Below are 12,050 nucleotides of genomic sequence, written 5' to 3'. Positions count from 1 at the left end.
CAAACAAAATGACAAATAAATCAGCATTTGAGGTTACATGTTTATTTGACACAATTGGCCATGCATTTCACTGCTAACAATAACCCTTCAATAAAGGGCAACAACGTCTTCCATATTGATGCCAGTAAGAAATGAGTAACTGGCTCGATGCATTACAAATATTCCCTCTGTATTACCATTATATAGTTGAAGCTTTCATTTTCCTTCCTCGTGCTCCATCAATTTCTTTTTAATCCACCCTCCCCCAAAAAACACAGCAGTAAGAACTGAATAGCACACAAATTACCCTCTTAACATCATATGGTTATGTTTGTATGAAAAGCGAGGTGAAACCTTCAACACTGGGTGTGAATTAAAGCTACCAACTGGAAAAAACTGTCCACTTTACCTAGAGAAATGCCCCTAAAATACCACTCAAAAGTTTCACTTGAGAAGTTTTCAATGTTAATCTTTGAAATTCACTTCAATAAAATATTTCAGCTTAAATTTTCATAATACCTAATACAACATCATATCAGTCCCTGTGTGACTTGTGTTATAGCAAAAGAGTAAAATAAAGAAACAAGGCAATAGTCCTGTTTTAATGTCTATTCATAATACCGATTCTCCATAATTCTTCCCCACTTTAAAACATGGATGTGAATTTGTTTTGCCAAGTCTTCGTGATATAACATAGTCAATGACATGTGTAAAGCATTCTGAACTGGGATAACTGAACTGATGTCAATGTATTGCTTAAAAAGCCCACCTTGATAAATATAAATAAAGATCATACTAAATCATGTTTCTCTGTTAACAAACTCATCTGCAATTCCTTTTCTTCCAACCTGCATTTCACCAACTACATGAACAAATAAGGCTGCTCCGTCTTGCCTTAAAGCACCATAATTTTGTCTGACATCACCAAATGACACACACATAGTCTGTTTTACAATCTGTCTATTCTCAGTTGATACTACTACATCTATATGAATTAGACATGAAGTAATGTAAATATATGCATTAGATTACAAGTTACAGAATTCAACTGGGGCATTTCTCTAGGCTTATTTCCATAAAATAGAAGCCAAAACTGTTTCATCATTGAAGTCCTGAAAAATAAATATTACATATAGATGTTTATCATATTCCGTGAAAGTAATTTATATGTCTCACATTAACAATGTCTTCTACAGAAACTTGCACACAGAATTTAATTAGCCAAAGAGCATGACAAACAGTAACTTCTGGCTTTTTTCTTACAAGAACAGTGTTAAACTGCAAAATAAAATAATTGGTTCTATCACTTCTTTATTTGTTCTCGCACAAGGTTATTCTCATTGTACAGCATTTAACATGACTTAGTACCCAAGTACTATATGTTCATTACTAGTCTTTTATTTAAACCTAATCTTACCTTCTGTCAACTGCTGCTGTTCTGTAAACTGTGCTGGGGGTCTGAGTTGGGTCTGAAAACCTGGGGGTGGAGTCTGCACCTGGGGGGGCCACACCTGGGGGGCTAAACAATACACAAAACAACATATACCTTACTGACTTATAAAAAATCTAAAATTTTATTTTCAAGAAAAGCATCAAAATTTTAGAAAAGTTATTAGTTCTTGGTAATAATATCAGAAATTGCAACTATTCCACTGACCTCTGAAGGGAAACTGTTGTACAAATGGCAATCTGTGATTATGATTAGGAGAGGACTCTATCTCTGTTAACTGGTGGAGAGATTTCATCCAGTGTGGTGGACTCTCAGATAAAACATCACCTAAAAACATATGTCAAAATTTAGCTCTGAAATATCAATTTATATTCTTGTTTAAACATTTCAACCCTACAAAACCCATGTTGAAACCCACAAAAATATTTTCCATTACATAAAATATTTTAATATGGTGACTGTTAGGAAATAAACACCATCTAGACTTTAAACAGTGAAACAATACATATAGTGAACAATAAAAATACACCACAGTTCATAACATGCTGCCAGAAACAAAACTTCTATTCAAAGAAACTACACAAATTACTAAGCTGCTTCAGTCAAAATGAACACTACTTCCTTGAAGATAAAACGACAGAACTATGCAAAGTAGAGAAAAGTCTGATGTCTTACTGGTGGTAATTTTACCAGATGTGACTATAGCTGGGTCGGATCCTAACCAAGATAAATCTTGAGAGGATGCAGAGGATTCTCGCCAATCTGCAGAAGTAGAAAAGTACTTCATCTCTCTAGTTCTTTTTTAACTTATACTCTATGTCCAAACGGCATTTTGATTGCATGCAATATTATTATGCTAGCCTCTTATAAGAGGACAGGTTGTGAGGGACCCAATTTTTTAAATTAGGCATAAAGTTTGCATAAAAAGATTCATTTAAATACTTTCTAAGAATGACATTCACACCGTTATGAATACTATACTAATAGGTGAATTTAGTTTAGCAGCCAGTCAAAAAAAAAAAAAAAAAATGAACACAAATTAGGACAGTGAGTAGCATACAATCTAAAAGAGACAAGTGAACTTTTGAAAAAACAAAAACTTCTGAGAGAAGTTAACAAACTATATCAAAACTATTTCTTTTTAAAGTAGAAGTGACAGGTTACTTTTCACTGAAACCACAAAATTATTCCAATGGCATGAAACAAACTAAAGCCTCTGCAAGTCATATTTGCCTGTCACTCTTCCACTTCAGTAGAAATAGTTTTAAATCACCTTTAATCAATTCCATCTGGACCAGACTTTTTATTCTATTCTGGATTCCAAACTGAATCTCATTAAAAAAGAAAATGCCAATAACAAACAACAACAACTGGTTTACACATATTCACTTACTGTTATGTTGTTGTTGTTGTTGTTGTTGCTGCTGTTGTTGTGGCCTGGGTTGTTGTGTGGTTCGAGTCTGTTGTGGTTGTTGTGGAGCACCAAAACTTATATTGATATTTGGTAATAATGCTCTAAGTCCATCTTGAAAGTCTTTGCTGAATGCATCACCCTAAAAACCATAGAATTATGTCTAATTATCACAACAAAATAGGTAATCCCCTTGCTGTAGAGAAACGTTCCACACACATGAAGCACAATCATTTAAAAAGGTTGGATTAGTCATTACATGTCTGATTGTTAAACGATCAGAAACTGATAAGAACTGTTTAAGAAACATGCACAAATATATCTAAATAAACTTACTGTATTTTTGTTTCCATTCACATGATCTCTGTTAGCTGGTGCCCCTGCAGCCATCTCAGGTACTGTCCCACTAAATGGGTGTGACAGAGGGGTTTGAATAGGCAACTGCATTAGACCCAGCATTCTACTACCATTAGGATCTGTATGAAACAGCAATCAAGCAAAGGTTTAAAGAATGCAGGATATACAAGGACATTGCTGGCTTGGTTAAAAATCTAATATTGGCCTTAAAAGGAAATACTAATATTTCCTGCATAATGAGATTATTCATAGTAGTAAATGAACTTGACACAAATCAACTTGCAATGCTTGTTAACAATTGTACTTTCTGTTCATTGTGTATACATTTACCTAATTTTCCAGGCATGCCATAATGTTGAGGGGCAAACCCTGGTGGAAGACTTCTAACTGCTGTTGGCTGTGGGGGGATGAACTGTCCCTGCTGAGGGGGTGCTGTATGAGGAACTTTCAGAGCCGTTTCTATCTGTATCAGGTCTGCAAGAGCTTTGGATGACTCATCCCACGGATCGAAACCTACATTAAGATCAACACCTTACCACTCAAAAGTGAAGAATAGTTCATAATAAATTACAGTCTATGTTATATAAACCAAATTGCTCACTGCTTTAAAATCATTTCAAAGGTCAAGTAGAGGCTTTATTCATCCTGATCTGTATAGCATTGGCACGAAACATTCTGTGCAATTTTATGGTTGAAGTACTTCATTCAAGTAAGAAAAAAATTTAATTTACCTAGATCATCATCATTTGTCGCTGCAGAAGAGGAAGAAAAACCAAAAGCTGCACTCCAGTCTGTTGAACTTGAAACTGCAATTGTCTCGGGTATTTCTGTTGTGGGTACAGAGTCTGAAACAAAGCCGCCATTAAGAAAATTGTTGCTACACTATTTTTGTACACAGTGAAGCTAAATAAAAAGGCCTTTTACAAAGAAATTTTATAAATTTTGCTAAAAAGAGTAACAACAAAGTTTTGCAATCTATACAAGATTGTGAAGTTCTACATGATAGAGAAGCCTCTGGGGGAGCTGAGAGACAACAGTAACCCAGTTGCTACAAAACATGAAATTCACTTATAAGGACTACTTAACCAATGAAAGTAAAATAAAAGAGACATATTATCAAGAAAACCTGTGTACCCACCTGTGTGTTGTGATGGTAACTGTGGTTTGGGGTTTCTGTTTGAAGAAAAGCCACCACTGTTTGTAAACAGGGACAGACTGTCAGACTGTCCAAAAGGCAATTTTCTGGCAGCTCCCAGAGACAACTGGGGGTGTGGGTGGGGGTGTGGGGGCATCTGTGAGGGGGGTGACGACTGCTTTGATGGTATATCTTTTTGGCCTACACTGTCTTTAGATTTACTGCAGTAAAAACAATGCCATGTATTATATTTAATGTTCATCAATGCATTTAACATCAAAACAAAATTAGTTTGCCAAGTCTGCTATAAATGTTATCCTGCTATGATCATTACCAAATAAGAAATTCAATCTATTTTGACCAATTTTTTTTTTTCAGTCGTTAATTTCACCTTTCATTATTTTCATTTGACGGTTTTCTTCTATGATTCCCAGGAGCTTTGTTCTGTGTTGGTGAAGGAGCAGGAGGAGGAGAGTCAACAAGGTTTTCTGAAGCCTGTGTAGAACTAGATTTATTGCCATTCGTAAGACGCTCTGGTTTGGCTGTACTGTGTAGTGAAGGCCAAGCATCTTTGCAAGTTGAATTTGGTGGGGGATTTGTGGGTGCTGACTGGGTAGAAGATGGCTGCGTCAGTGCTGTTGGGGACACAGTCTTCTTTCTGCTACAATTATAACACAATAAATGGGGGCGTCTCGATAGTCCGAAGGTTCATTGGTCCGAAAAACGGTAACATTTTCATCGGTTTTTTAATCAAGGGTTCATTGGTCTGAAGGTTCTGTAGTGAACATTCGGACCAATGAACCTTTGGACTATTGAGCCTTTGGACTATTGCTACAGCCCCCAATAAATAATTATAATACAATATTTGTTTTGTAAAGGAGAGTCTATTCATTTTATTTTAGAAGAATGCAGTTTTTTTTTTCTAAACTTAAATCCTATGTAATATTCCCACCTTTGCTGTCCTGTTGCAGCTGGTTGCACTTTCCCTACAGTAGCCTGTTGAGCAGCATTGATACTATTCAAGTAGCCTTCATGTAACTTTTGTTCATACTCTTGATGTTTTCTACAAAAACAAGTGAAGATGTTAAACTCCAAGAAATCACTATGTTTGAAAACCAAGAGCAAAAGATTACATAAACACAAAATACTACAGCACATCATTTAAACACAACTGTTTCTTCAATCCATACGTCCAGTTGTTCTGGAATAAACTCATACTAATTTCAATTAATATAAAAACGTAAAATTACTTTGCTGTATTTTTATTAAGTTTTAAATGTTTCCTGATTCATATCATCATAACAAATCATCATTACCCTTGTTGCATTTCTTCTTTGGTAAAACTCGCAGCTTCCTCCCCAAGTTCATGTAAATACATGCAGTCCTGGAAAGAAATTTATAAGCTGCATTACACAAATACAAGAATTTCCAGAAGACACCCATCATTATTGTTTAACATTAATGGTCAAATCAAAGTTGGCATAAAAAAACTGAAATAAAATAATAATTGGAAAAAACACACGCTTACCGGCTTGGGACATTGTGTCCCTTTTAGGAAGTGACTACAATATTTAGTTGTCCCCAAAGAAGCTTTCAGTGTCCTCCCATCAACATGCACATTGTTCACGGTCTGTATGGCTCTTAAAGCATCCTCTGGTTTGAGATATGTCACATACGCACTTGCACTAGGACCCTTAAATAAAAGAACTTACATCAATCTTTTTAGCCTTTTTTCATTTTTACACATCTGACTACAATGGGTAATTCAAGCTCAATTTTCATTTGAATAATTCCATTCTGTGAGATTAACAATTTCCCTTATGTTTGAAACTGTAATAAATTGTCTTTGGAGTGATTATATAATAACTTAAATGACCTACAATTTTCTTTTTGATGTTACTTTCCTAATGTAAAGTGTTTGCATTGTTTCATTACCTGCGCTCCTGCATATGAAGTACTTTGATTGATCACCACTTTAATGATCTTTCCAAATTTTCCAAAATATTCATGCTTTTTAAGAACCTCTGGCTCTGCTAGCCTCTGGGAAAGGCCAACAACAAAAACAAGATTCTTCTGCACAACTCTGTGAAAAGAAAGATAAAAAGTTAAAACCTTCAAAACAATAAAGCACTTTGTCAAATATAGTAGTTCTTTACATATTGCATATTAAGACAATTTACACCACTCTTACACCAAACTGCAAGAAACCATAGTACTCGTATTAAAAAATAGTGTAATAAGTATTTTTAACACTGTGGTCTCTGACAAGATGTGTTTACTGACTTTTTTCTTGTGTTTAACAAAAAAAAAAAAAAAAAAAAGTGATCATTTTTACAAACCTGACATTTGCCAAGTGTCTTCTGTTTTCTGCTGCTTTTTGTTTGCGCTGAAGGTCTTTCTGGCGTCTTTCTTTCCTGATCCTTTGCAACCTGACAAAAAAAGAATCTCCTTTTAAGAGATAATATTACCAAATATGAAACTAACAAAGTTGGCAATATGAAAAAAAGTATAACCAATACAACTAACAAATGATCTTCCCTTAAGATGAGGAAAAATAATTACATTATATAAATAACTGGTAGCTAGTACCCTGGCAAGTAAGAAGATAATTTCACACATCAGTTTTGATCCATTTTTCACCTTGAATGACAAATGGAGCTTCAAGTGACAACTGACAATAGTTTTGTTCTCATAAGAGACTAAAATAACCCAGAGGACTTCACAATTCACTTTATCTCTACATCTTTGATCAAAGAATTAAATTATGAATAAATAATACCTGTCCCTTGCTTACTTCAAAATCCATATTTCATTCACAAGTGCCAATACCAAATATGTAACACATTTTAAGCCAAATATCAACCTAAACTTCTACATAATATTAAGTTTTCAAAATATCAGCTATATGTCAATAGTACACTTTGGAACTATTTTTCACATTAATAAATGATTATCTTTCCAGTGACAGCATAAAAATGGTAACATAAGAGCTGATGAAACTGTGAAGTCATACAAATGCAAAAACTACTGTACATTACTTGTTATATCACTTGAAGCCTTTAACCAAACTGTCAAGGACTCAAAACAAAGCAAACACACTTTCAACTGTTAATGCTCAGATTAGGAAAATAAACCATGAACATTAAAATAAAGAAAGCAATTTACACAATGGTTCAATTACAAACAATTATCTAAGAAAAAAGCATGAAATACTAGCGAGAATAGTAATTACAGTCAGGAACTGGCAATTGAGGCATTCTGTCACTACATTTGTTATAATGACTAGTGTTTCATAAATACAATGTTCTTTTTATGCTTAGAAACCTTTCCATCAACTGTCCTGATAAGTTGCATTGCTGCCATATATATATATATATATATATATTCTTTTCCTGCTCCAAACACCTTAAAATGATGCTATATATTCTTTTCATATTTCAAACACCAATGCCTTACATGTTATCAATAGGTATGTCATTAACTTATTTTAATCTAAAACAAAATAACTTACTCATCTTCTGTCAAAGGTTTGAATTCTGCAGGGTCTTCTGGGTATTGCTATAATAAAGAAATTTATTCATAATAAATATATATTTGTATCTAATTGGTATGTACAATAGCAAAATTTAACTATTGGTACAATATTTAAAAAAAAAGTCCAACAGCTATGAAAAGATATGAAGCCTCAAGTCTTTATTTGAAGCTAGATCAATAAAAGTTATCTTTTAAACATTTTGAAAAATTATTTATATCTACATGCTTTATACTTTATACTATCAGACAAATGACCTACCTTTCTGCAAGCAGGGCACAGACCATTTTCATCTGTTCTGATACGATGCCAACAAAAACGACAAATCTGAAATCAAGAAACACATTTATAAATATAGCTAACTAATAACGTATTGGAAAATATCTTTCTTCAATGATAACAAAAGTGTGCAAGCAATAATAGATTGAAAGCTAGATACTCTCTAAAAGGAGAAGGAAATCATGGTGATAAGAATGAAAGCACCTTGGCAACTATGCAGATTTACCGCTCAAATTAACTGCAACTATTACTGTTTTTTTTTTAAATCCATAATCCAAATAGTTAATTTCTCATGGACAATTTGCTGTGATTAGTAATAGATAGACCATGAAATACATAATCCTGAGATAATCAATAATTATGTGCCTATGCTTTTTTCTGTGTTATTTTTCTGAGCATATTAAAAATGCCACAAGCTTTCAACTGATCATCTCATGAATGAATGAATGCTTTGAAGCAATCTGTATCACTCTTCTAGGAAAACATTCTACTTTTTATACTGGAGACGTAAGACATAGCATTTATGCTATTATAATGTTTTGTTAACTTAAAAATAAGAATGCCTTTCCAGTTGTCGATTCTTATACAAGCGATTTGACAAAGACTTCATTGTTATGCTATCGGCTGGATTTCAGAAAATACAATATATCCCTTTACTATAAACTATTAACAGAGTTGAAAACCATACCACTTACCTGATAACCACAGGTGCAAGGGAAAAAGTTAATGTCATCAATCTCCAGAGGTTCCATACACAGAGGACACTGAAATTATAAGAGTTATGATTTATTTTAATATTGATATTCCGGAACACTGTGAACAATTAATACATTTTAAGTCATACAATTAAATAAGATACTCTAGTTTGCCTACATAAATATCTAAATGAATACAATAAAACACAAGCAGGGAGTATTGGTGAAAATGAAGACCACAATGTATCAATACTAACTGCATGCTATTCTCAGTGTGCCATTTTTTATCATAAAAAATTTACACATGTATTTATAACAAATGGTTTCAGAATGATCCATCCATATGATGCAGCAAATGTAGTTGTATAAATATATCTGTTATATACCAAACATGTATATATCCTTCAACCATGGATGCATCTGTAAGGCACATATTACAGTGTAATTAAGCACTTAATTACTTATTTCCTTGATACGTCCACATTCCAAGTGAGGACAGATCTTATCATTTGCAAATGTTGTCCCTGTCAAACTACTTGACCTTACTTTGCCTAAATATGCTGTTATGTTGAAATAGCAGTAATTGTAAATGAACATAAACTGTATTACTGTGTCCATATGCTGACACAGCTCCCCATATGTGTATATAATTCTTTAAAATCTGTACACTGCAGACATTTTTTCTTCTCATACATCATTATGTATGTACATGAAACAATGAAAGCTGTGTTAGCTGAATCTTAAAAGATAAAATCATCGGATGTTTATATTCCATGAAGCACCAATTGCTTCAAATAATGCAATTTTATCCACTGATATATGAAGAAGTGAAACAACAAGGAATCAAACTTTCAATAACAATAATAATGTACGAACTGGTGCTTCTTCATATGTTTTATCATAAATATATACATAAATAATAAGTATCACCATGACCTACTGTCAGAGATTCAAACATCTATTAAGAGAAAATTATTCTATATTTGCTCATGATAAATGCATCATGTTGTATATCATATAAATTGCATACATACCTTACCAAGCAATTAATGGGGAGTCACTGTTTAAGTTTCACATTAATCATTTCATATGGACTGTAAAGGATTTCCACTGTTTATTTTCTGTATAGATAGCCAGTACTAATGAACATAGCCACATTACATATAACTGTTGAATGTATTCTATCTGCATTTGAAAATGTCCCAAAATCATCTGTCTATATATCCTGCAAATCTACGTAAGTTATTTTTTTTCAATATGACCTTATAAACTATAACACCCTTCAAATGTAGAACCTGATGTCAAATTTTCCTTCTAAAATGTCCCCAAAGGCATGGCAGGCTCAGTGCCTGGCTAGTCATTTAGAAACTAATTTATGAATTTAAGAAACATTTTTACAAAACATCAAAACCAAGTGCAAGGATAGGCCATATGATCTAGAAAAAAATTATCTTTATAAAGAAAACTCTGATTTGGAGGGAAAATAGAGTCAATAACTAACTTTCACAGTTATCTCCACTTAAAACAAGTGAAATGATTCATAAAAGCTCTCCAATAATCTATTCTGTTTTTCTTCATCTGAAAATCCTGCATATGGGCCTTAAGACAAAAATTACCTTCAATACTGCACTGCAAATGGAAAACGGTATTAAACACTTGTTAAGTAATGTGAACAGAGACTTTTCAACAATATCAAACTTAAGAGCCTAATTATCACCCTAAAATAGGAACATTCAAATCATTTTCTTTCCAAGAAGTAAAAAGTAAATGGATGGCCAATAATAACAACTATTCCATACTATTTCATCATCATCATCATCATCTTCATAATAATAATAATATAATTTATTGAGCTCTCATTGGTACATATGATACATTTGTAGGCTCTCTGTACTATGGTTAATATAAATATATAAATAAAAGAACATTCTTTATTAGGTTTATCCAGCATTAGCTAGTATCAGGTATATTATATAAAAATAGCTACTGTTTATAAAAGGGCTAAACAAGCAATTACTAACCAGTTCTTTCCAATTGAAACAAGACAAAAATTCCCCGAGTGCCCAGTCTCAAGTCATTAAAAATGTAGTCAGCAGTTTTTATGCAAAAAGTCCCTTCAACAAAAATTCTTATTGAAACCAATTCTTTGAATACCTCTTCAAACTTTCTTTTCTAACAAAATAACCTCAATAAAATCAGTGTTTTAGCACCCAACCAAAGTGACACATACCTCAACTGCTTCTTCTCCAACAGACATGATGTACAGCTTCTTATAGCTGAAAATAATACAACATTGAACAATACTATATTAAAAACTCATGGTAACATTTTAGAACAATTAAAAACATTGGTAAATTCCTCCATAAGATAAGGTGCAATATTCTTGACAGCAATCAAGACAACCCAATCAAGATTCAAGTTTCATACAGATGTGACAAAAAAAGATGTGCAAAAAGGTTTGCAAGCATCCTTTCATTAGACTTCCACTATTTGTACTAAACCAAAGCAAAACTGAATATTAATACTAATCAAAAAATAATAGTGTCGCAGACAATATATAAATATTCTAAACACACCTACAGTCATTTACATAAACCTTACACAAAAAAATGTATCACAACATTCAACAAGTCAACATTTCATCTGCAAAACAGCCAGGTAAAATATTTCAAAGTAAGCTTTAAAATCTGGTATTATGAATCATATGGTTGTTCACATATTTTTCTTCTTTTCAATGTAGGAGGGGTTTTCCATCTACTGAGCACTGCTTCTATACATCCCTGACATACTTAGACATATTCGCCCAAATTAAGTAAAATTGCTCTTGACTGTGGATTGGCACTAGTTATATAATGTTACTAATTGAATGGCATGACCAAACTATCATGTATTTGTTGTCATATCACACGCTGTAAGACGAAATTGCTGAAACTGGAGGATATGTCAAAATTTTCATCACGACCTAGTTGATAGTATTTATGGTGTCTAACTTTGCTTTCGATTAACCATAACACAAGTTTTTGAAAAACAAACAGTTATTCTAAACAATATAAATGTTTATCATTTGACAAAATGATTGCCCAAAAATTGAGTATTTGTTCCCATTATACTTACAAATTGATAATTTCTCACAAACCAAAGCGGGAAGGATATTTCCTGCGATAGAAATAATCGACAAATGCGCACCAAAATCGCGCATAACGTCCCGGATG

General features: G+C 33.1%; 1 protein-coding gene across 3 annotated transcripts; it reads right to left on the bottom strand.

The window, feature by feature from the left end:
• Nucleotides 1-20: 20 nt before the first annotated feature.
• Nucleotides 21-12,047, bottom strand: LOC106169599 (CCR4-NOT transcription complex subunit 4). 3 transcript variants are annotated; one of them, XM_013549099.2, is made up of 20 exons: nucleotides 11,953-12,047; nucleotides 11,069-11,114; nucleotides 8,839-8,907; nucleotides 8,126-8,191; nucleotides 7,844-7,890; nucleotides 6,672-6,761; nucleotides 6,268-6,415; nucleotides 5,861-6,025; nucleotides 5,649-5,716; nucleotides 5,285-5,395; nucleotides 4,724-4,993; nucleotides 4,336-4,553; nucleotides 3,929-4,042; nucleotides 3,528-3,710; nucleotides 3,177-3,316; nucleotides 2,823-2,982; nucleotides 2,105-2,191; nucleotides 1,637-1,756; nucleotides 1,397-1,498; nucleotides 21-1,091 (listed from the first exon to the last, which is right to left on the bottom strand). In XM_013549099.2, the coding sequence occupies exons 2-20, from the start codon at nucleotides 11,093-11,095 to the stop codon at nucleotides 1,081-1,083; spliced, it is 2,196 nt and encodes a 731-aa protein (XP_013404553.1). In that variant the 5' UTR covers nucleotides 11,096-11,114; nucleotides 11,953-12,047; the 3' UTR covers nucleotides 21-1,080. The 3 variants fall into 3 exon arrangements, with proteins under 3 accessions (XP_013404553.1, XP_013404562.1, XP_086857597.1); XM_013549108.2 differs by having other exon boundaries at nucleotides 4,724-4,990; XM_087001471.1 differs by lacking the exon at nucleotides 2,105-2,191.
• Between the last annotated feature and the right edge of the window lie 3 nt (nucleotides 12,048-12,050).

The sequence above is a fragment of the Lingula anatina genome, chromosome 1, assembly GCF_051362555.1.
Source record: "Lingula anatina isolate TDL-2025a chromosome 1, LinAna3.0, whole genome shotgun sequence".
Lineage (NCBI taxonomy): Eukaryota > Metazoa > Brachiopoda > Lingulata > Lingulida > Lingulidae > Lingula > Lingula anatina.
This window is presented reverse-complemented; position numbering and strand designations above follow the sequence as displayed.

Bases quoted from the DNA above. Each gene is read 5' to 3' on its own strand.
- LOC106169599 (XM_013549099.2), bottom strand. From the start codon at position 11,095: ATGTCTGTTGGAGAAGAAGCAGTTGAG. The intron at 5,717-5,860 runs GTAAGCGTGTGT...ATTTCTTTCCAG, and splicing joins GGACACAATGTCCCAAGCCG to GACTGCATGTATTTACATGA. The intron at 2,192-2,822 runs GTAAGTGAATAT...CTACTTCTGCAG, and splicing joins ACAACAACAACAACATAACA to ATTGGCGAGAATCCTCTGCA.